Source organism: Daphnia magna, linkage group LG7 (assembly GCF_020631705.1).
Source record: "Daphnia magna isolate NIES linkage group LG7, ASM2063170v1.1, whole genome shotgun sequence".
NCBI lineage: Eukaryota > Metazoa > Arthropoda > Branchiopoda > Diplostraca > Daphniidae > Daphnia > Daphnia magna.
This window is the reverse complement of record NC_059188.1, coordinates 9,344,273-9,366,552: the sequence shown is the minus strand read 5'-3', so window position 1 is coordinate 9,366,552 and position 22,280 is coordinate 9,344,273. Positions and strand designations below refer to the sequence as shown.

Genomic DNA, 22,280 nt, shown 5'->3' with positions numbered 1-22,280 from the left:
ATTGTTCCAGGCTGGACAATGGCAGTCCGCTGAAAGGTGGTGGACCACTACACGTCACGTTAACTACCACGATAGTAGGCGAAAGATTGCGTTGCTGGAACATGTTCCACAGCCAGAGGAGGGAACAATTACATTCCGGTGGATTGTACGCCACGTTAAGATAATTCAAATGCGGCTAATCGGAATGATGGCCACCCATTTCCAGCGTTTCAACGCGTTGCCGCTCAAATCCAAACGGACGAGATGGGCGTCCAGCCCGTGGAAAAGGCCAGTAGGCAGATGATTCCACAGAGCGTTATTGGTCATGACCAGATTGACGATGGGCAAGACTTTAGGTGAGGTGGAGATCGTAACGACAGATCCATATAAGAAACGTTGAGCGGCTGGAGACGCGGCAGGCCGGACAAGAAGTTGGCCGGCAATTGGCGCCAAATATTACCAGACAAATCCAGATGGGTCAACGGCGAAACGGTCTTAAAAGCCTCAATGGGTCCATCAAATCGATTGAAACTGAGATCCAACGCATCGAGCGAAACGAGCGAGTCGAAGGCCAGAGGATCGACGCGGTCAATGGCGTTGTCGTTAAGGGCCAACAGCCGTAAACGGGCAAGATGACGGAACGCTCCGTCTTCCAACGTCTCGATCAGATTTTTTTGCCGAGATGCAACGATCGCAAACCAGCGGCCAGGGGGACTAGAGCGGCCGTAGGGACGTTACCCAAATTATTGTCTTCGAGACGCAGCGTGTGCAGTTTGCGGAGCGATTCGAACGCTCCGCTGGCCCCCGTTTGAATTTTATTGCCACTGAGGATGAGCGTGACAAGCGAAGGTAGATCGGAGAACAGGTCATCCGTCAGTCGAGTGAGCCGATTAGCGCTGAGATCGAGGGCGGTGAGCGATGCGATTCCGGAAAACGATTCCATTTCCAAGGAAGAGACCAAATTGTTGGAAACGTTGAGCCATTCGAGCTGGCCAAGCGGCTGGAAATGGAGCAAACCCAACGAATGGAGACCATTGTGGCTGAGATCCAAACGGCGCAATTCGCCGTAAAAACTGACAGATTGTCTGAGAGAAGCGATGTGGTTGTGGGCCAAGTGTAACGAGCGCAACGAAGGATTCAACAAGATGGGCACAGAATCGAGTTTCGAGCCAGAACAGCTGGTCTCTAGTAGACTGTCATCGCATTGGCAAATGGACGGGCAAAAAGTTTCAACTGCCGTAGGAGTCGCTACCATGACCACCACAACAAGCCAACGGGTAAACAACCAATTGTGATCTAAACCCATTTTCTTTTTTTTCTTTTTTCTTTTTTTTTTTTTTCCTTTCTTTTTTACAAAACACAACAGTTTCCGCTGTTTGTCTGTCTTTTCTCCGAGTCAATAATAAAACGATCCAGCTGTCTTCACCAGATTCCAGTCGTCTTTCATCACCGCCAATGTCTTATGGCTTTCATTTGTCCACAACGACCAAAAAACCTTCAAAGCGAACAAGACAGGTTGAGGGGCGGCGCCAAAGACACACACACACGCAAAAATGACCAAGAAAAGGTTTGGCCACCGAACAAGAAACAAAAAGAAGAACAAAAGTCAATGGCATAACCGTGATTGACTGTAGACAAGATCCATTGATCATCAGAAAGAGAGAGAGCCATGCGTCTGCGAATTTGCTCAAACGACCCCCAACATGTGACTGAACGGGAGACATTTTCAGAAAAATAGGGGGTGTGAGACGATGAGAACAGACATACCTGTTGTTGGCGCCCTGGGCCGTCTGCCTGAAGTAGGGGTTCCCCTTGTTGCTCTTCCCGCCTTTGTTGAAACCACTACTCTGGTTATTACGGCTGACGTAGGAGCTTTGATTGCGGCCGCCATTGCGCCGATTGGAATTGCCACCATTCTGGCTGTGCGAGGGACCGCCATCGCGTCCGATTTTCGCCAGCTTGGCGTCGTCATCAACTTCTTTACCATGACGTCAATGAATTTTGAGCCAAACAAACGCTCACACTCACGAGAAGAGAATGCCCGTGGGTCCTTCAGCAATGGTTTCATGGACGGGGCCACAAGGCGAATCACATTTTCACGTCGCAATTTGGAAACATTTGCAAATGCAGAGCCCATTAAACGGAGAGATGATTCTACACTGTTCAATAACGGATCGTCCACTCTTATCTGGTTCCAGGCATGCAGCATTGGCCGCATTGAGTCTATCATCTGATATTGAATTGACTTCAACATAGTCTCTTGAAAGTCTTTCAATTTAGGCAGGTTCGTGGCTCTCAGCCACTTTCTTTCCATGGACTCATCCAGCTTAGGGCAAAATAAATCAAACGAACTGTCGAAGACTGGCTTGAAGTTAAGACGCAATGCCTTGGCCTCGCTGTTAGGTAATCCTTGAACTAGCCACTTACCAACCTAACGGGATTTAGAGGCAGAAATGTTAAACGATTTTTCAGCGGCAGCAACCACGTTTGGCGAACGGCTGCGAGACCGAATCCTGGAAGCTGAGCGTGTACGCGAACGCGGGATGGAACGAGATCGTGATCGGGACGGGCTACCACGTAGACGATTAACTTGATCGCGCTGAGTTGAGTTGCTACGAGCATGGCTATCACGAGGACGATTATCCCGATCGCGCTGAGTTGAGTTGTTACGAGCATGGCCATCACGTGGACGACTATCTCGATCGCGTGAGTCGCTACGAACACTATTAGGCAAAATAGATAAAATATCTTGATCAGGAACAGATACTCGCGAATCGATAGGTGAATTCCCACGTGGAGGATTCGCCGAAGAAAAAAGAGCACGTTGGCGTAGAACTGAAGCGCTAGATTCAATCGAAGCAGCAGACATTTTAATGTCGTCACTCAGAAGGAGCTAAAAGAGTTCTGAGGTAGTGACGGGTATTCTCCCGTATGCGGGCAATGGCGCGGCTATCGCTTCTTGGGAGGAGCTAAATACAGTGTTCCACACCGTTAAAGTGAGTATTGTATTGGGAGTGTAATCCTAAATTTTTGTGTTTTGTGCGCGTTTTTTCATCCCCCCAAGCTATTTCGCTTTCTTTCGGTCGGCAACTTTGGAAGGGGGAATTTTTTTAACTCATAGTAGAAACGACCTTGAGTAGTTGAGTGAACACAGTGTTTGTTTATAAATTTTGCGCGGGTTAACAAAAACTTTTTAAACTGTTGCTACAATTGGATCGTCCCTATGAATACCTTCGTTTATATTGGTTTATATGAATAATGAGCTGTAGTGTCTTAGAGAAAGACACATTTAAAAACATGCGTAAATTAATTTATATAAAATGAACCTCACTATTCAACTTATTATTAAGTAAATAGAAAAACTCACATAGATAGATGTTGTAGTTTTCTAGCATTTATTTTTCTTATAAATCCACGCCATTTGCCATCATGTTACTAAATTTTATTTCAATTTCCTCGCGTTCTGTTGATTCAATTTTAAAGGAGCGAGCTCGCCGTGAAGTTCTCATAAAAGATTTCGTTATTTGTATAACATTTTTTATTGGAACAACAGCCGTGTCGTCTTCCTTTGATTGCTTGAAACCAGTCGTTCTTGAGTCTTCTCCTGACGGCTTGTAAAAATGTACCTTGAACTCGAAAGCAGCATTATTTTTCTCAACAACATTCGCTAAGTACCATTTTCCATCTTCATATGCAACGGCGATTACAGAGTTGACTCGAACATCTTGATAATTAACAGACAAAAATGTTGGGGGTGGAATAACAACAAAAGATTTAAAAGTTTCGGAACATGATACTACGCGAGCTTCCAATGAATAGGCGTCGACAGGAATAAACGAATGGAATGATTGCGTGCCACGAATTGGCTTAGCAGATTTAAATCTTTTTCCAATAGTTTTTCAGTTTCTTCTATCTCAGATGATGGAACGTAGAACGATTGAATGTTTGTTACATTTGCATGGCACCAATTGTACAACGATTCAGGAGTTTGAATGTTTGCCGTTCCTTGGAGACTAGCTCTTCTTGCAAGCCTCTTCAACGTTCCTCCTATTCCATCGCAGAGGCCTTTTCCGTGGCTGGTGGCAAAAAAGTGCCACTCCCCTGCAACTTTGAAATCTTCCAAGTGGCATACTAGGTTGCTGAAGTTTTTGAAATTTTTGTATTGAGAAACAGCCCCGTCTGTAAAATGGATTATCTTTTGAAGGGAGGGACAAATAAGCAAAATTTGTTTGATGAAATGTTTTTAAAAAGTATGTACAGTATCCTGCACAAAAATCCGAACACTGATTTCATTTTTTAAAGCCACCCATTTAGGGCTTGGGCTTGGTAATGTTGCTTACCGAATCAATTTAGCTTATGTTCCAGCTGCCTGTGAATGTTTACGTCGCTGTCAATGGCGTAGGTGTAGCGTTTCTGAATGTGATGCTTTAGATCAGTGATCGATTCCAGATGAGGTGATGAGTTAATATGGGTAACTTATGAGAAACTCTCGTTTATATACAGTAATCATCATTCACTTTGAACGCTTTTGCGTTTTACCATAAGCGCCCGTGTTAAATGCGCATGACTCCGACCCACTTATTCTAGTCTAACATATAAGCTATTTCTTATACATTTATATCGCTTAATAGCTAAGACAATTTTCTATTTAGCGGTGAGATTGAAAAAATTTTCTGATTGCTGGTTTTTCCGTCAAAGTAAAACCCAGCTATCTTTGAACATGGTGTTTCTTACATGTTAGCTTATGGAGAAAGGGTGTTTTTATTTATTTAATTGTACACAAACGGCTTGAACCATTTGCATGCCGTTTGTTGGCATTGATACGGATTTCATTCTTCTGTAGATGCTAGAAATCCCCTGGTTCTAACTTATGAAATGAATTCCCTGAATTAATTTTTTGTCGACACACGTGTAATTTTAAGCGAATCGGCGCGGTGTCCCCCCTCTGGCATACTCCCAGTACCACCCGCTGAACCTTTGTTCAGCGCGCGCTTGTAAGTACAAAGTAGAGGGTGGTACTGGGAGTATGCCAGAGGGGGGACACCGCGCCGATTCGCTTAAAATTACACATGTGTCGACAAAAAATTAATTCAGGGAATTCATTTCATAAGTTAGAACCAGGGGATTTCTAGCATCTAAAGAGGAATGAAATCCGCATCAATGCCAACAAACGGCATGCAAATGGTTCAAGCTGTTTGTGTACAATTAAAGAAATAAAAACACCCTTTCTCCATAAGCTAACATGTAAGAAACACTATGTTCAAAGATAGCTGGGTTTTACTTTGATGGGAAAACCAGCAATCAGAAAAATTTTTCAATCTCACCAATAAATAGAAAATATTTTTAGCTATTAAGCGATATAAATGTATAAGAAATAGCTTATACGTTTGACCAGAATAAGCGGGTCGGAGTCGTGCGCTTTTAACACGGGCGCTTATGGTAAAATGCACAAGCGTTCAAAGTGAATGATGATTACTGTATAAAACAAATTTTCATCGAGCAATATGTTCTTTTTTTGTTTATTAAATAATTTTAAAAATAATAATCTACTTCGTTCTAGAGAAATTAATATTTCCAGCAAATTCGAATGAAGAATATTATAACGATACTAAATATTTTTCAATTCCTTATTGGGATTCGTACTCTGATCTACGGCGTCGCAATCAGAGGCTCTACACATATGCCATCAATATCGAAATAATTGTGCACAGGCAGCTATCTAATTTATTTGGGTAAGGAGTATTACACAGCCTAAGTCCAACATTTCCAACTGTCGTTTACAAAAAACACACCACCCTGGGGGTTGCAAAAATGTCCCGACCTGTTACTTGCCTTAAAGCGTAATACCTTAAGGCATAAAAAAAATGTCTAGACTTACCCTATGTGCCCATCACCCCGTCTACCCTCCCTCTTAAAGAAAAACAAACAAAAAACCCTTTACCCCGCCAATAGGTGGCTTTAAAAAATTTAATCGGTGTTTGGATTTTTGTGCAGGAAACCCGCGTACAGCGTAGCGGGTTTTTTGTTTTTTTCTAAAGGGGGAGGGTAGATGGGGTGATGGACTCGACAGGGCAGGGTTGGGTATGTCTAGACTTTAAAAAATGCCTTAAGGTATTACGCTTTAAGGCAAGTTACAGGTCAGGACATTTTTTCAACCCCCAAGGTGGTGTGTTTTTTTTAACGACAGTTGGAAATTTAGGGCTTGGGCTTGGTAATGTTGCTTACCGAAACAATTTAGCTTATGTTCCAGCTGCCTGTGAATATTTACGTCGTTGTCTATGGCATAGGTGTAGCGTTTCTGAATGTGATGCTGGAGATCGATGTTCGATTCTAGATGAGGTGATGAATTAGTGTGGTTTGCTAACGAGAAATTCATATCTAAAACAAATTTACATCGAGCAATATGTGGTTTTTTTTGTTTATTAAATTACTTAAAAAATAATAATTCACTTCGTTCTAAAAAAATTAATATTCCCAGCATATTCGAATGAAAATATTATAAAGATACGAAATGTTACGCAATTCCTTATCGGGAATCGAACACTGCTTTGCGGCGTCGCAATCAGATGCTCTACGCATATGCCATCGGTATCGATATAATTGTGCACAGGCAGCTCTCTGACTTATTTTGGGTAAGGAATATTACACAGCCAAAATCCAACATTTCCAACTGTCGTTTTAAAAAAACACATCACCCTGGGGGTTGCAAAAATGTCCCGACCTGTTACTTGCCTTAAAGCGTAATACCTTAAGGCATAAAAACAAAATTTCTAGACTTACCCAACCCTGCCCTATGTGTCCATCACCCCGTCTAAACCTCCCCCTTAAAGAAAAACAAACAAAAAACCCACTATCCCGCCAATAGGTGGCTCTAAAAAATTAAATCGGTGTTCGGTTTTTTGTGCAGGATACTGTACAGCAGCTGTGTTATGATTCATGTCGTTTGAGAAAACACACATACTATGTGAAATGATTTTACCGTCTAAATTGATGTAGGCAATGAAAGTAGGCAATGTACATTGAGGTGGCAGGGAAAAAAAAGATGACTGCGTTGAATCCTGACTCAACATAGAGTAGTTTTGGGAAAAATCCCCTTGCAAAAGGCATTGATTCAAAGACAAGTTAGCTTTCAATTCACGACTACATCTTGATTGAGATTTGGCGATAAAATGATGACTTGTCAATTTGTCGATTTTGTACACCAATAATTTGACAAACTCAATACTAGGTAGTTCCAGGTTGTGCAACATAGTACGGTCTGTTGACTCCCATTTTTTGAATTTAATTATTGGATCATTTTGAACAGTTGTCATAAGATATTCAAGCAATGGATTCGTACCAGGGCAATCAACCCTAGTACGCGTTTGGAGAAATAAAGCGGTTTGGTTTTTTCAACCCAAAAACTACTCGGAAAAAAAGGGTAAAAATAGAGTGATTATAACTTTGCCTTTCACATGGTGTAACGGTTTGGTTTTCTCGTATACTACTAATTTTGACACGGTGTTTTCTACGGCCATACATGTTCAAATATTAGAGTAACAGTTTCTCAGATTTAACCTTTTATTTACCCAGTTCTTTAACGACAATTTCTGTTCAACTATTACAGTTTCAGTTTCCCAGGTTAAACCCCTTTTATACCAAGTCTATTTACGGCTATTTTTGTTCAACTATTATATTTGTAGTTCCTCAGATTTAACTCTGTTTATACCCAGCGTAATAACGGCAATTTCTATTCAAGTATTACAGTACAATTTTCTAAGATTCAACCCCTTTTATACCCAGTTCTTTAACGGCAATTTCTTTTCAAATATTACTCTTGCATTTTCTTTGATTTAGCCCGATTTATACCAAGTCGTTTAACCTTAAATTCTACTGAACTATTGAGTTGCAGTTTTTCACATATTACATATTATTTCACATATTATTTCTTTTGATACACTTTTATATTATAAATTTTTTGTAAAACACCAGCATGGTCATTTTGAAAATTTGTTTATTAAATACTAGTTACCACGGAAAAATTTATAACGTATGTCTAACTGGTGTGACAACCCATTTAACAGATGAGAGAGACACTGTAATGTCCGGTAAACTACCATAATCAGACAATTTAAGCGGCATAGCATACATTTTACACATAATGCTATTCACATTCCATTCATCAACTGCATGATCCAATTTAGATACAACATGTGTTTTGAATTTATAAGATGGGTATGGTGTTGCAAATGCGTTTTCGACAGTTAGAAATCTGAAACCCACGATACTAAATATCTTGCTTCCTTTCGGATATTCAACTATATCAGTACACACCACAATTTTTCCATTTTTTAACATGCAAACATTAATTGGGAACATGTTGGACAAGGAAAATTCTGGGAATTTCATAACTTTATGGTGGTTGTCACTTTTGGAGTTACGAATGGAAAAGTTTAGAACTATTTTTCTATCGGACCGTTCTAGCTCTCGTTTTTTTACTTCCATTTTGAATTGCTGTCCCGTCTCTAATATTGTCCCGTCAGACGCGGTTTGTAATAAATATTTACTACGCCGAACAAGCTGGTTTCTATACTGTTCCAATGGCTTACTACCGGATCTTAGACTTCTGCGGAAAAAACGATAAAAATTTTCATACAAAAATGCGCTCTGGCATTCAACTCCACATTCAAAATTGTTCGCATCCTCTGGCAGATGTATAATAGCGTGAATGGTGGGTCGAACAGGATAACCAAAATCGATTATTTGTTGAACGTATAATTAAAAAACGCGCGTAGCTTCCAAAATATCTGCGGTTGGAACTGGCTTTGGATCAAACCCACCCAACAACAACATGCCATACTGCAATAGCATTATGTTTTCTAACTGGTTACCTTGAAGGATTCCAGAAAAAACAGGGAAAAGGTTGTACATTAGAAAATCCCGAAGCTCATGCATTTTATATTTCTCAATACAATTAGACAGAGAGCGAACATGTCTCTCGAATTCGGATGGTTTGCATTTTTCGAAAAGCTTCAATCTGGTATTAACAGCAGCTAAACTAGTACTATTCAATTTTCCTTCTGTTGTTAGTGAAACAATTCCAATTAACCTTCGCCTAAGGCACCCGGCATACATTGTGTGCATGGCATCTATGCTGAATCCGGAAACCACAGGAAAATTTATGTCAATAAAAGGAGACAGATCGTTCAGACCTAGAAGATGTTCATCTGAACAATCGTCACTTTTTACATACTTTAAGAAATCTTCATTCAGACGTCGTGGAGCATTCAGATCTCTCAGTTGCACGGTTTTTGACTCTTTTTTTGGGGAATTTTTGGGCCGGGGTAAAGCGCAACATACCCCGCGCTGGATGCATCGCTCGCAACACCAAAATCCAGTAGGGCCTTTTATAGGTTTTAAAAACGCTCGAAAAATCCAGTCAGCTACGGCACATCTTAGCGATACTGTAAATTCACGACCAGCTGTTTCCTTAGGATTGCGGTTGTCAGGGCATAGTCGGCTGAGCTCATTAAACAGATGATGTACGAGTGATTTCGCAGTTGGCTTTGTCTTGCCATGAGCAATACCAACAATTATAGGATACCGAGTTTTCAAAGTAGTAGAATAGGCAGAAGGTGACTCACTTATTGCGTGAACTGCAACCATTATTGGTATACATTCAGACTGTTCTGAATTGTGGAAAATCTGTACACCATCCAAGCTGAAATCGATTGTAAAGTGAGGGATTGCGCGTATGTTTGCTTCATTCAGCACTTCTGGAACGATATTTTCGGCTGACCGTAGTAGTGACTCTTTTGCCTTTCTAATTTGAAGGTCACTGTCAAAAGTCTCAATCTAGAAAGAAAAATGTGAAAAAATGATAAGTTCGTAAATTAATAGTGGATTTAACTGACAAATCCAATAATTAGAAATAGTTAAAGACTGACATGAAAAAGCGTTTTAATACGGCAATTTCAAGACACAAAACATATTTTGCACCTTCTTCCTGATACTATCTGGTAAAAGCTCCGGTTTAGTCGCATAAATCGATGCATATTGAAGAAGGTTGGAGTGCTTGAAATATAGACCGGGTGAATCTCCTTTAAGAGCTGATTCAAGCCCAAAATGCATGTACTTCACGACATTTCCGTAGCCGTCATGCAAATCAACTGTGGCCGGCAGTGGGTTTTTTTTTTCGTCTTAAGGGCTGATTATCTTTTACGGGTGGAACAGTTTAATATTGAATGTTACGTAGAGCTATGTATTGAAAATTAAAGTTTGAGCTACCCGTCGAGGTTTCTTCCTGGACATTGTTTTCTTCATCCAAAGTAGCTTCCATGTCCGATGATAAACCGACAAAATCCCTCCCGTCTATATGCAGCAGTTGTTCTCCAGTACTCGGCAAACAGTCATAGTCCGGTAAAGGTTTGTGAAAGATTAACAGCCCGAGTAAATAGGTCATGTGACTCAGTTTCGTGTCTGTGTATACAGCATAATGTTGAAGTATTGTCTTAAGGCTGAGATTTTGGTCGGTCCAGCTATTGTTATCTGGACCCAAGAAAGCAACAGGTACTCCTCCTTCGTCTTCCACATCTTCTTCAGAATCAACTATTAAGGAAGGATGATTGCTTGTGGCATCTTTATCTGATTTGTGTCCGGTTGTTCTTGATCTGTATCCATGTCAGGATGAGAATTGTTGTTAATGCATATTTGTGTTGGTAGTACAGTCAGTATTGCATACCACACTGTTGAGGCTCTTCGATAATGGATGATGCATTATTTCCAAAAGCTTTGGGCTGGTTATTAGGCATGGAATCAATGTTACAGTTAGATGACTATAGGATGTGCATAAAATAACGAATTAGTTCAAGAACAATTCCAACATATGCTCACCGACTTAAGACATACCTTTGTCTTCATTTTTTCAAAGTAACAGACAAAGCATTGTCTTAAGATTCGGCTTTTTAAAATACGATATTATTCCTTCCGCTAGTGATTGGTAGCTGTATTTAAAGTTGACTTATTCATATTTTTGTCATTATATGTTAAGTTCAATTTTTTTTTGCCGGCCTTACCAAGAGGTCTGATTCTTTCTTTTGTTTAGACAAAGCATTGTCTTAAGATTTGTCTGTTTTAAATACGATATTATTCCTTCCGCTAGTGATTGGTAGCTGTATTTAAAGTTGTCTTATTCATATTTTTGTCATTATATGTTAAGTTTAATTTTTTTTGCCGGCCTTACCAAGAGGGCTGATTCTTTCTTTTGTTTAGACAAAGCATTGTCTTAAGATTTGTCTGTTTTAAATACGATATTATTCCTCGCGCTAGTGATTGGTAGCTGTATTTCAAGTTTAATTTGTCATGTTTTTGTCATTATATGTTAAGTCTAAGGTTTTTCGACCTTACCAAGAGGGCTTATTCTCTCTTTTTTTTAAGACAAAGCATTGTCTTAAGATTAGCCTGTTTTAAAAACGATATTATACCTTGCGCTAGTGATTGGTAGCTGTATATAAAGTTAACTAATTCATGTTTTTGTCATTATATGTTAAGTTGAATGTTTTTTCGGCCTTACCATGAGTGCTGCTCCTGTTTGTTTTTTCTTCAGACATAGGCAAGTCTTAAGTTTTTTTCAATAGTTATTTAAAATTAAATTTTAAAAGTATTTATCAATTTCATCAAGGAATTTTACAAATATTAATTGGAAATAATTTATGATTATAAATTTGTGATCTCAAGCAGTCGACATTTTTTCCCCTCCCCCTCCCTAGACGACGAATTCGACTGCGCTGATCCTTTCGGCGAGCTCCGGAAGCATTGCTCGACTTGGCGGTATGGGCAGTATGGTTCAAAACACGGTCTAACAGGAGAGGTAGACTAACGCCATAAGAGCTTTTTGTCTCAGTAGGGTGGGAGGGTTATACATTTATTTTATCCCTTTTCAATTCACAGCATAAACGTCCAAACGTTTATATTCCCTTTCATAATTTTCTAAAAAATGTTCTGTTTTAATGGTATGGGTGTCATTTAAAATTTCAGACACAGCCTTATCTTAAGTCGCAGAGCATATGTTGAGGGTTGCACATTTTGAGAATTTTTTTTCTTTTTAACTTAGCATTTCTTTAAAAACTTCTCAAATCCAAGAATCTTTCATTTAAAAAATACTTCAGACAAAGCAACGTCTTAAGATTTTATCTATTTTTACGAAAGCGCTATTACCATGTAATTTTGGGGATTATGCAAATTTTTACTAACTAAGAATTTTTTAAATTAACTAAGCCAATCTTCATAAGGAATCACAATCGGAAGCATCTAAATTAACTCTAAATAGTACCGAAGTAGAAAAAATTATGTAACTAAACAAGGAAAATCTTATTTTTTTTTGTAATTTAAGTTTTATTTAATCAAGAAAAACACAAATTATTTCTTTTTTAGTCAAAAGATCTTTATTGTTTAATATTAAAAGCCAAAAAAGAAATTTAAAAATTTTAGACAAAGCCTTTTCAGAAGAATTACCTTGGTGTTTCGATTCGTTTGTTCGGTTGACGTCTCTCAAGCACCACAATTAGTTATTATTTTAATTTTGCAACGGGACGGATCAGAGAAAAGGTTCTCTTACTTTTATTAAATACAATATTGCTTTAAAAGAGTCAAACATTTATTTTTCATAACTTTTAGTAAGAATTATGCAATTTGTATTTTAAATTATATTGCAGATTCATCATCTTCCGAATAGCTAGATGAGCTTTCTGTTTCTTCATCAGAATATTCGGATTCTGAGAGAGAATCGTAATTGTCTTCATCAGATGTGTCAAACTCAAATTCTGGTTCAGAATGATTTGTTTGTGTTTCACATACGAAATCTGAAAAATCCTGGTTGCACTTTAAATTAAATGTTGTTAGAGCCATTTGAATTTTTAAATTAAGATGATGAACTTCAGAAACTTTCATGACGGATTTCCCTTTCGCAAATTTCTCGTCTTCTCCGGTATGTTTTTGACTTGGTTGTTGTAGTGATGACCGTTTATCAATGAGGAATCGCATGTAGTTTATCATTTCATTCTTACTCAATGTAATTTCCTCCCTTGCTCTTTTCAATAGCATCCAACAATCAACAATATTATATTTGTCGGCAAGGAAAACTGCAAAAACGACGAAATGAAGTTTTTACTTAAAAAAGTAAAATTTTTTTATTTTTACGTGTGGGAAAGTGCGTGTCATCCCGATCCAGAACTGTTTCCCAAGGAAAGACACCTTCATTGAAATCCTCGTAAGAAATTGGAAGCGTTGTATCCTTAGAATTAATTAATTCAATCGTTTCCAAAGCCTTTCGTTTAGTTTCCGTCAAAACCCGCCTTAATTTAGTGCGACTCTTCGAATTTTCTTTTTAGTACAAGTTCGATACTCTGAGTAAGTAATGCGGTCTCAATTTATTTTTTGTAATATACCTGCTTCTTTAGAGATAGAAATGGAAGTAGTCTTTAAATGAGCATGTAAGCCCTCCAGCATTCTTCTCAGTGTATCAACTGTAGTCTTTTTGGTTTTTCTTTGGTCAAGAATTGCCTTAGCTTTTGTCTCCAGCTCCTTGTGAATCAGTGGAAGATCATTATATACGAGGTTATGGGTTTCCAACAATTTCTCGAGTTTTGGAGTGCCTTGTTTGATTTCCTTTCTTGCCTAAGAAAATTTTCGTTATTTTCAAATAATTATTCAACCTGTATTGCAAAGTTGTTTACTTTTTCTAGCTTTTTGCGTAGAAGGAAATGCATATTTTCAATTTTACCCCAGTTCCAATAAAGAATAGCTAATGTTAAAAAATCGTTTCTGTCTAAATGAAGTAAGAGTAAAATCGTTGAATTAATAGTTAACAATGCAACAATGTTTGCTAATAAATACAGTAAGAAGCTCTATTACTATGTTTGGCCATATGCTTTAGCACATAAGCATATAGATACAATTTGGAGAAAACTTGCTCGTGCTCTTCTCCTCCAGTTAAGCCCATTCCAGTTGTCCAGCGGGGATTCCATAAAATCTGTTTTGTACATATATATTTCAAGCTTGAGAGAAGACTTTGCTTCATAATTTATTGATATAATGCCTTGCATGGCAATTTATGTGCATTCTTATGCATGATAGGCAAGATTCCTGTCATTTCACTTGTTAGATTACGGTATTCAGGAAAATGACGAGCCACTTTTGTTTTCATCCATTTCCAGTATTGGCATACCACGTCGTAGCAGAAGAATTTGGCGTTACTTTTCATGGCTTCGTTGTGCATAAATGCAGTATGGGTCCACGATTCACCTTTAAACATGTTGATTGCGTATGGTACAACGCAGTGCTTGCAAGAGCTAACGACGAGCCCAGTCTCGTCATACTTCTTTGTTCATTGGAGTCTTCTCTTGCGGCCTTAAAAGCCGATCCCCCACACATCTGTTTCTTTTTTGTCTACAAAATAAGATATGGGAATTAAAAATACTATAAAATTATGATTAATCATATCGTAGTCCAGCATGTCAAATCTAGTAGTTTCAAATGAAATGTAATTGCGTACAGTAGAAACTTTGTTGTAAATCCTTTGACGGAAATTTTCAACTTCTGTATCGGATTTGATAACTAAGTTTCCAAACCTCGCCTGTGGCTGTTCAATTCTATTGAAATAATAAAACTTAAGACCAGTCTTTGTCGTGTTTTCTTGTACAAGCATCTTACGTTCTTTCGTTTTCTGGATTGTGCACTTTTCCAGCCGAGCTTAAGCGCCTCAATTTTACGATAGCGTCAGAAGATCTGACTAAAGGTTCTTTCCCACAACTTGGGCAATGAGTTTTGTCTCTTTTCAGCACTTCTTGGTCAATATAGTGGCGACAGGTTTCCCACTCTCTTTCCGCAGTAGTAAATAACGGTACGTTAATCGGTCCATTCTTCCAAATCAACCAAATCATAATTATAACAATTGAAGAAATTGTACTGCTTTGTGTCACGTACCCGTCCATATTCTTTAGATACGTCTTCAAGAGTGCGAGCGTACATGTTCTTTGAAGAACCTGGACACTTGTGGGAAATGTGATACCCTAATAGAAGTGCCTCTTCTGAAAAAAGATATGTAACTTTCTCTGATAAACTTGCAGGGAAAAAACCAGAAAATATATAGTCGTCGATAGTGGCTTTCCTAACAGTATGGCAACTATCACAAACAAAATTAGTTCCCTTTAACAGAAACCGACCTGTCCAATTATTTTTTAAATTATTAGATAGTCTTTAGAATACGGTCTACATTGAATGTTATTTTTACCTTGCTCAGTGACAACCACGATTGATTCTGTGAGATTGGGTGTAAGCGACATCGATCCAAGGCACTTTACATCACAGCATTTAAGAGGCACAAAGCATGGTAAACAAACATCTGTAAAAGAGCATAATAGTTGAGAAACACGTGTGTCTGAATTTTTATTTTTAGACAGATACCTTTTGTTATAATGTTTCCTTCTTCATCGATAAAATGATGGGGCTGTAATGTTTCCAGGGTTTCGCAAGAACACAATAGTCTTCGATGAAATGGCATGCTGGAGTGTGTGTTTGCATCACATTGATGGCAAAGGTGTCTTTTGCAGGTCATACATCTCACAGCGTAGAAGTTCAAATCACCATGACACTGGTCACATTTTGAATGAAATAGTGGCTGTCTTGATACATATTCTGTAAAAATTCTTCTTCTAGCATGCTGTCCCCATGCACCAAATGTTTGTCGTTCTTGCCATGTTCGATGTTGTCTTACCTGCATGCTTTCTAAGTCGTTTTTCACTTCTCTTCTTAGGTTATCTGCAAAGATACAATTTCACTTTATTTATATAACCAAAATAAAATTGTACTGGATTTTCATAGTAACCAAGATCTTCAAGGCTGATAGCTGATGGGAATTCATCAGTCGCTATGTCATGTGCTGAATGATGGGTAGTGAATGATGAAACAGTTTGTGGCTGTTGTACGGATTGCGAAGAATGTTGAAGGGAATCACCACTAAGAGTTGAATTTTTTTTTCTTCCTAGTTTTTCCAAGATAAGTAAAAGTTTTTCCAGCAGTGGAACTAGACTTTACTTTTACATTGTTCTTCGACTTGGAAAAATGCTCGGATAAATGATGATATTTTCTTTTCCTCTTGGGATAAACATTTTTCTTCTTTTTCTCTTCTGTTGATGAGGTTTCGAAATCACTTTCCACATAATTTTCCGACTCACTCAATGAACTTACTTCTGCCATGACAAATTACGTAAAAATGTATGGTGCATTGGTGCGCCGTTTGTAGCAGCGAAATACAGATACTTTTTTCGTCAATCCAACCTTAGTCTGCTATCGTCGTCTGCTTAACACCGTTGCTATGCTTTCTTTTTTGCTGTGATCTTTTCTTAATTTAATGAAAAATGCTACCTTTTAATTGCAAAATAAATAAACCGAAATAATTAGAATTATTCTTTAATATTATTTTGCATTTCCCCCCCTTTTTTTACATAAAACCCATGAAAGTTATTCAAACGGATAGCCACCTAGCGGTCCAAAACATAGCCACATTCACTCTCCCCCTAGATGGCTAGGGATAAGCGCTGAGCGGCTGAGCCCTATCATCTCAAACGAAGCGAGGACGTTCTCGCCCGGTTCCTACAAATCCCGGCAAATGTAGAGCAACATATTACCAACGGGAAGCTGAATGTGGCAACGACCACAGCATTCACCACAACCAGACGTGGCCCACGTCATTACGATTGCGAAGACGACCAAAACGTAGGGTCTGAATGCAACGGCAAATTCTACACCAGCTCACCGACGGAAATCGCCTGCCAAAACGCCGTATGCGTAGACAAATAACATCACTGAGACACAAAAAAACCATTGCGGCGACTGGTTGGACGAATAGCGCGCGCCGTCCGCTATTTGATCGCTTAGTGCAGCCCGTCCGCTGTAACAGTTGGGTATCTACGCGAAAATAATGAGGTTAAATATTTCGCACTAAAAGCTCTACTAAGAGCGCAGGGCACTTTTTATTAAATTGCGCAAAAAGGATCAATTTAGCGCAATTCATTCCATCATATAATTTACGAAAAGAACAAGCGCTAAAATCAATATTTAACGCTACATATCACGCATTGCACTAAATTTAATTAAACGGACGTGCAAAGTAAACCAACAATTGCGGCGACTAGTTGGGCGAGTAGGGCGTGCCCTTTCGTTATTTCGGCACTTATCGCGGCGCCTTGCGTTATTTTTGCGTTGTCGATCGCCCGTTGTTTTTAGCGGCTCGCACGAAAAATAATTATATTAAATGTTTCACGCTAGATCTAGCGCTATCTAAGCGCGCATGGCGCTAGTGATGTAGTTTTGATAAACTTGCGCGCGAAGCGCTATATTTAGCGCAATTCACTTCATCGCATTATTTATAAAACGTGCCAGCGCTTCGGTTATTTAACGAGTTGCGACAAAAAAACAATTGCGGCCACTTGACTAGTTGCGCGCGTCCGTCTATTATATTAGCGCTAGTCGCTATCGAGTCCGTTCTCTATCTTAGCGCTAATCGTCGCTTGGCCAATGTTTAGGCGGCTCGTTTGGCGAAAAATGTCAAATGGTTTGCGTTGGATATAGCGATATCGTTGCGCGTATGACGTTAGTGATCTATAGATCACTCGACTACGATGCGTTGATTTTAGGCCAATTTTTTCTATCATATGACTTACGAAACGCGCAAGCGCTAAAATATATGTTTAGCGCTGAATAATGCGCATCACATAAAATTTGATTGAAGGAAAATTCTCGGCTGAAATAAATTGCGTTTATATTTTGCCGTTTAATTCCGGGCTGGCCGGACTGCCCCTTGTCGACGACACCCAGAATATAAACTGATGAATTTGTTGGCGATTGATCTGTCCCATATGAACAGCGGCCCATCTTTGACGGCTTTTCCTATTTACGGACGCATATATGCCTTCGCTGCTCAATAAATAAATTGAAGATGACCCACCTTCAACACCGGAAGCGGTTCGAGCTGGAGTAGCCGCTGTTGGCCAGCGCCAACGAGGTGAAAAATATCAAAAACTCAGGTGACTTAGCATGGTTTGCGGATATTTTTTTAGCCAGATGTATCTGGGAACTGGGAAGCGCCTTCTTTTCGCTCTCAATAGCAAATGGCTGCGAGCGGTGGCCGCTGAGTTTTTCAAATGTTCCGTCTATGTGGTGCGAGCCAGTAGCCGCTGCCGGTGTTGGAGGTGGGCCATCTTCAATTTATTGGACAGCAAGGGCATACGGCTATAAAGGAACGACGGGTCGCTAACGATCAGCTACTCTGGGTGTCGTCGACAAGGGGCAGTCCGACCAGCCCGGAATTAAACGGTGAAAAACTAGCGCAATAATATTAAGCCAAATATTTGCTAGATATGCGCCCGGTTAATTAAATTTAAAACAATACGCTTTAATAAGGGCTAAATTTTTATTTTAGGGCTTGCGCGTTTCGTAAATTATACCATGAAATAAATTGCGCTCAATTGATACTATCGTGCGCAACTTAATGATTAGCACCCTCCTGCGCTCTTAGTAAAGCTTGTTCTAGTGAAAAATATTTTACCTTATTATTTTTGCGTATATATTATAAAAGGTATTGCGCTAAATTTAGCGCCTCGTAGTTTATCACAGGTAAATCACTAGTGCCATACGCGCTTACACAGCGCTAGATCTAGCGCGTAATATTTGACTTAATTATTTTTCGCGCTACATATTTATTTTTGCTGCTTATTTGTGTTTGTAAATTATGTAATGAAATTCAATGTGCTAAATTTTACGCATTTCGCGCAAGTTAATCTTAAGTTAATTATTAGCGAAATGCGCGCATAGAGAACGCTAGATCTAACGCTAACAATTTAAAATGTTTGGCCGCGAGCAGCGAGCCGTATAAAACAGTGGAAGGGCGACGATTAGCGCTAATAATATAGCCAACGGACTCGCGACAAGCGCTTATATCATGTACAGGCACGCTCTTCTCGTCCATTGGCCGCAATCGTTTTCCCTTTCGCAACATTTTATTCGTCGATTTTTTAAAATTAACGAACCGCTTGCGCGTTTCGTAAATAATACAATGAAATACGAATATTGCGCTAAATATAGCGCATCGCGTGCTACTTTATCGCAAACAAATCGCTAGTGCCACGCGCGCTTAGATAGCGTTAGATGTAGCGCAACAAATTTCAATGGATTTTTTTCGCTTATAATGAGCCGCAAAAAATAGCGGACGGACCAGCGATAAGCGCTGAAAAAACGGACTCGCGTTACTCGTGTGACCAGTCGCCTATGGCACGTTTTTAGTGCCATAAGTAGCACCTGAACCCAGCACCTGAACCCTCAACCTCAACCCAACACCTCAACCCTCAACCTCAACCCGGCACCTATCTATTTTCCGGCGCTATTTTTTCAAGCTACTTTGTCAAGCTATGCTGACATCTAGCGGAGGGAAAATTAAGCGACCCCGAACTTACATTGTGCCCCCTAGTGACAGAAATGTGGAAAGTTGTCTGCTACACTTTTTTTTGCTTAAGCAGTCGCGTGGCTTTTTCGTTGGTGTTAAATAATATGCGTTACATTAAAGAAGGTAATCCGGTCTCATTTATTTTTATTGAACCGAATGTTATTTTTGGGGTAGAGCTGGTTATCCAGTCCCATTTTTTTATTGTGCCACATCTTTTGTTTAATTTGACATTTTTTCTGAATACTGATGTGACGTGTTGGGGAGCTGGTTATCCAGTCCAATTTTTGTTATTTTACCACATCTGATATTAAATATTAATTATGATATTTCATTTATCAAATAACAAAGTAAAGAAATTCTGACCAGTTATATATTGATGCATACAACCCATTACATCATAGTTTAAACAAAGCTAATAATAATACTCCTGATTACTCATTGCAGAGCTGAAATACTACCTTTTACATTACCTATTCAATGTAATGTCTGATGGGCCAATAATCTGTGTCATATGACTTGCACTTCTTGAAAATTTACTCACAGAACAAAGTACATTGATCCTGTCATAGTTCTTGACTGCAACTCGTTGAACAAGCTGTAAGTACACACATACAGTTTTTGTATCATTTCGTAACTTTTACTGACTGTTTATGTTTGATTCATATGCAGATTTTTTTGGCATTCACAGTCAAACATGGAAGATTCACATTCACTCAGCAATTCTGAAATTGTTCACGATGAAACAGATCTAGCTGAAAAGAGGCTAAATGAAGCCATGGCACAAAGGAAAAAGAATTACAACACATGAAAAATATAATGGGGAGACAAATTAAACAGAAGAACAAAGAAGATCGAATCAGAATTTCTCAGTTCAAAGTAATTTATTTGTCATTAATTTGGTTACGTATGCCTACTTAAAATAATTATGTTATATTATTACAGGAATCCTTTAAAGGAAAAAAGGAAGTACCTAATCGAAATAAACCATGGAAAACTATCGAATGGCAAAACTATTGGAATTCTTTGGGTAACCACGAACAAAACAACCTTGACAGGAGGAAGTCCCACTGCCACAAGAGTATCTACACCAAAATAGATGAAATGGCTGAGAACTTCAATGCTTCAGTTGTATGTTTAATTCGTTATCCCAACGGAACCCAACATACCAAATATGTTTTAGCCAGTGGTGGGGGAATTCAGTTTGCCCAATCAGAAGATGGCATTCTTATAGATCAACTTTGGGTTCGACATTGGAACAAAAAACAAGGTTGCTTTTTTGCTAGTGTATTCAAATTAGAAATTGTTTTTAAATTAAAATTATGTTTTTCAGAGAAAAGACAGAAGTTGTGTGAAGAAAAGGGCATATGGCAAGAGAGAGCCAGCAAGAGAGAGAGAAGAGGTATTTCTTGTTTCCTACAAATTTTTATAGCTGTGTTAACATTTGTATTCTAATTTAGGACTGAAGAAAGTAATCGACCAAGACAATGAATCACTACTTCATGACAATCCAAAGCAGAGAAACTTCATTGAAAAAGGAGCCAGCAAAAGAAATAGAACAGGTTTTCATGTTTTCTAGTTACTTCTATACCTGTGCTAACATTCATAATATAATTTAGCAAAGAAGAAAACTATCGAACATGAAAATGAATCAGTACTCCTCGAGAATCATGAGCAGAAAAACTCCATTGAAAGAGGTAGAAAAAGCATTATGCTAATAAATTTTGCAATTATTAGTGCTTAAAAAATTTTTAAAATTTTAAAGGAAAAAGAAAAAGTCGAAAGAGAAAAAAGATGAAAGGACAGGAAACAATAAAATGAAATCATCTAAAGAGAGAGCAGGAGAAGAAGAAGAAGAAGAAAAAGAAGAAGAAGAAGATCAAGAAGAAGAAGAAGATCAAGAAGAAGAAAAAGATAAAGAAAAAGAAGAAGATCAAGAAAAAGAAGAAGATCAAGAAAAAGAAGAAGAAGAAAAAAAGATCAAGAAGAAGAAGAAGAAGAAGAAGAAGAAGAAGAAAATAACAAAATGGAGAAACAGGTGAAGTGTAGTACAAAATATACTCCTCCGTCGAAAAATGCAAAGCAATATCCTTCACCAAATTGCCACGAAGGTAACAACAAAGATAATATTATTTCCACTCAGGTTGTGTTTAAATTATTGATTTTTCAATGGTGTGTACAGATGTGGACAGTTTGCTGACATTGCAAAATGAGAGAAATAATTTATCACCTCTTTCCTCCGCTCCTCTTTCACCGTCCAGCACAAGGTCTTCGTCTCCCAATTATCAACACCGCGAAGGTATAATTTATATCAGTCTTCTTTCAACTAAAATTCTGATTATTTTAGTATTTACTTCTCTACGGTACAATCAGAAGGGGAAATATTTGGGCCAAGCAACTCTGGAATTCCTCCGCAAACGACATTGAAGCGGGTGGCAGATGGTACGGCGGGTACTGCGGCTGCTTCTCTTATAAAATATCTCGTTTTTAATAAAGACCCCAAATTGGCAATTGAGCCATGCGTAAAGGTCAGACGTTTATCTGCGCCTTTCCAAACACAGGGAAAAACAAGAGGAACAAGACGAGGAAATGGAAGGTTGCCTGGAAGACCGAAAGGACGAGGAAAGGTCCCAGCAGGAATAAAATTATAGAACAGAAGTTCGTCTGATTTGTTCTCCAATACGCTGATTTGTATTTCAATGGAAGTGTAATAATATAAAAGCGTTAATTACCAAGCATCGAAACGTTTTTTTATTTGTTGCGCTATGATAGTCGAAAACCACTTCTTTATTTCCTTAATTTAAATTACAGTTAAAAAATGAACATA

The 22,280-nt window shown here is 38.7% G+C and overlaps 4 protein-coding genes and 2 pseudogenes across 4 annotated transcripts; 1 reads left to right on the top strand and 5 right to left on the bottom strand.

Moving 5' to 3' along the window:
- Nucleotides 1-302: 302 nt before the first annotated feature.
- LOC116924214 (leucine-rich repeat and immunoglobulin-like domain containing-NOGO receptor-interacting protein 4) lies at nucleotides 303-1,285 on the bottom strand. Its single transcript, XM_045176773.1, is given in 2 exon segments — nucleotides 303-656; nucleotides 659-1,285. Coding segments are annotated over 2 exon segments (981 nt in total).
- Nucleotides 1,286-1,666: 381 nt separating this feature from the next.
- LOC116923848 lies at nucleotides 1,667-2,472 on the bottom strand (annotated as a pseudogene).
- Nucleotides 2,473-8,736: 6,264 nt separating this feature from the next.
- Nucleotides 8,737-10,710, bottom strand: LOC123474558. The gene is made up of 3 exons (XM_045176772.1): nucleotides 10,246-10,710; nucleotides 9,958-10,173; nucleotides 8,737-9,813 (listed from the first exon to the last, which is right to left on the bottom strand). The coding sequence occupies exons 2-3, from the start codon at nucleotides 10,087-10,089 to the stop codon at nucleotides 8,737-8,739; spliced, it is 1,209 nt and encodes a 402-aa protein (XP_045032707.1). The 5' UTR covers nucleotides 10,090-10,173; nucleotides 10,246-10,710.
- Nucleotides 10,711-12,660: 1,950 nt separating this feature from the next.
- Nucleotides 12,661-14,330, bottom strand: LOC123474557. Its single transcript, XM_045176771.1, has 5 exons — nucleotides 13,870-14,330; nucleotides 13,692-13,783; nucleotides 13,404-13,632; nucleotides 13,156-13,338; nucleotides 12,661-13,097 (listed from the first exon to the last, which is right to left on the bottom strand). Exons 1-5 carry the CDS (start codon nucleotides 14,033-14,035, stop codon nucleotides 12,661-12,663), a joined length of 1,107 nt encoding a protein of 368 aa, XP_045032706.1. The 5' UTR covers nucleotides 14,036-14,330.
- A 333-nt stretch (nucleotides 14,331-14,663) lies between these two features.
- Nucleotides 14,664-15,802, bottom strand: LOC123474556. Its single transcript, XM_045176770.1, has 4 exons — nucleotides 15,421-15,802; nucleotides 15,248-15,358; nucleotides 14,941-15,179; nucleotides 14,664-14,876 (listed from the first exon to the last, which is right to left on the bottom strand). Exons 1-4 carry the CDS (start codon nucleotides 15,734-15,736, stop codon nucleotides 14,664-14,666), a joined length of 879 nt encoding a protein of 292 aa, XP_045032705.1. The 5' UTR covers nucleotides 15,737-15,802.
- Nucleotides 15,803-19,488: 3,686 nt separating this feature from the next.
- Nucleotides 19,489-22,188, top strand: LOC123474262 (annotated as a pseudogene).
- Nucleotides 22,189-22,280: the final 92 nt, after the last annotated feature.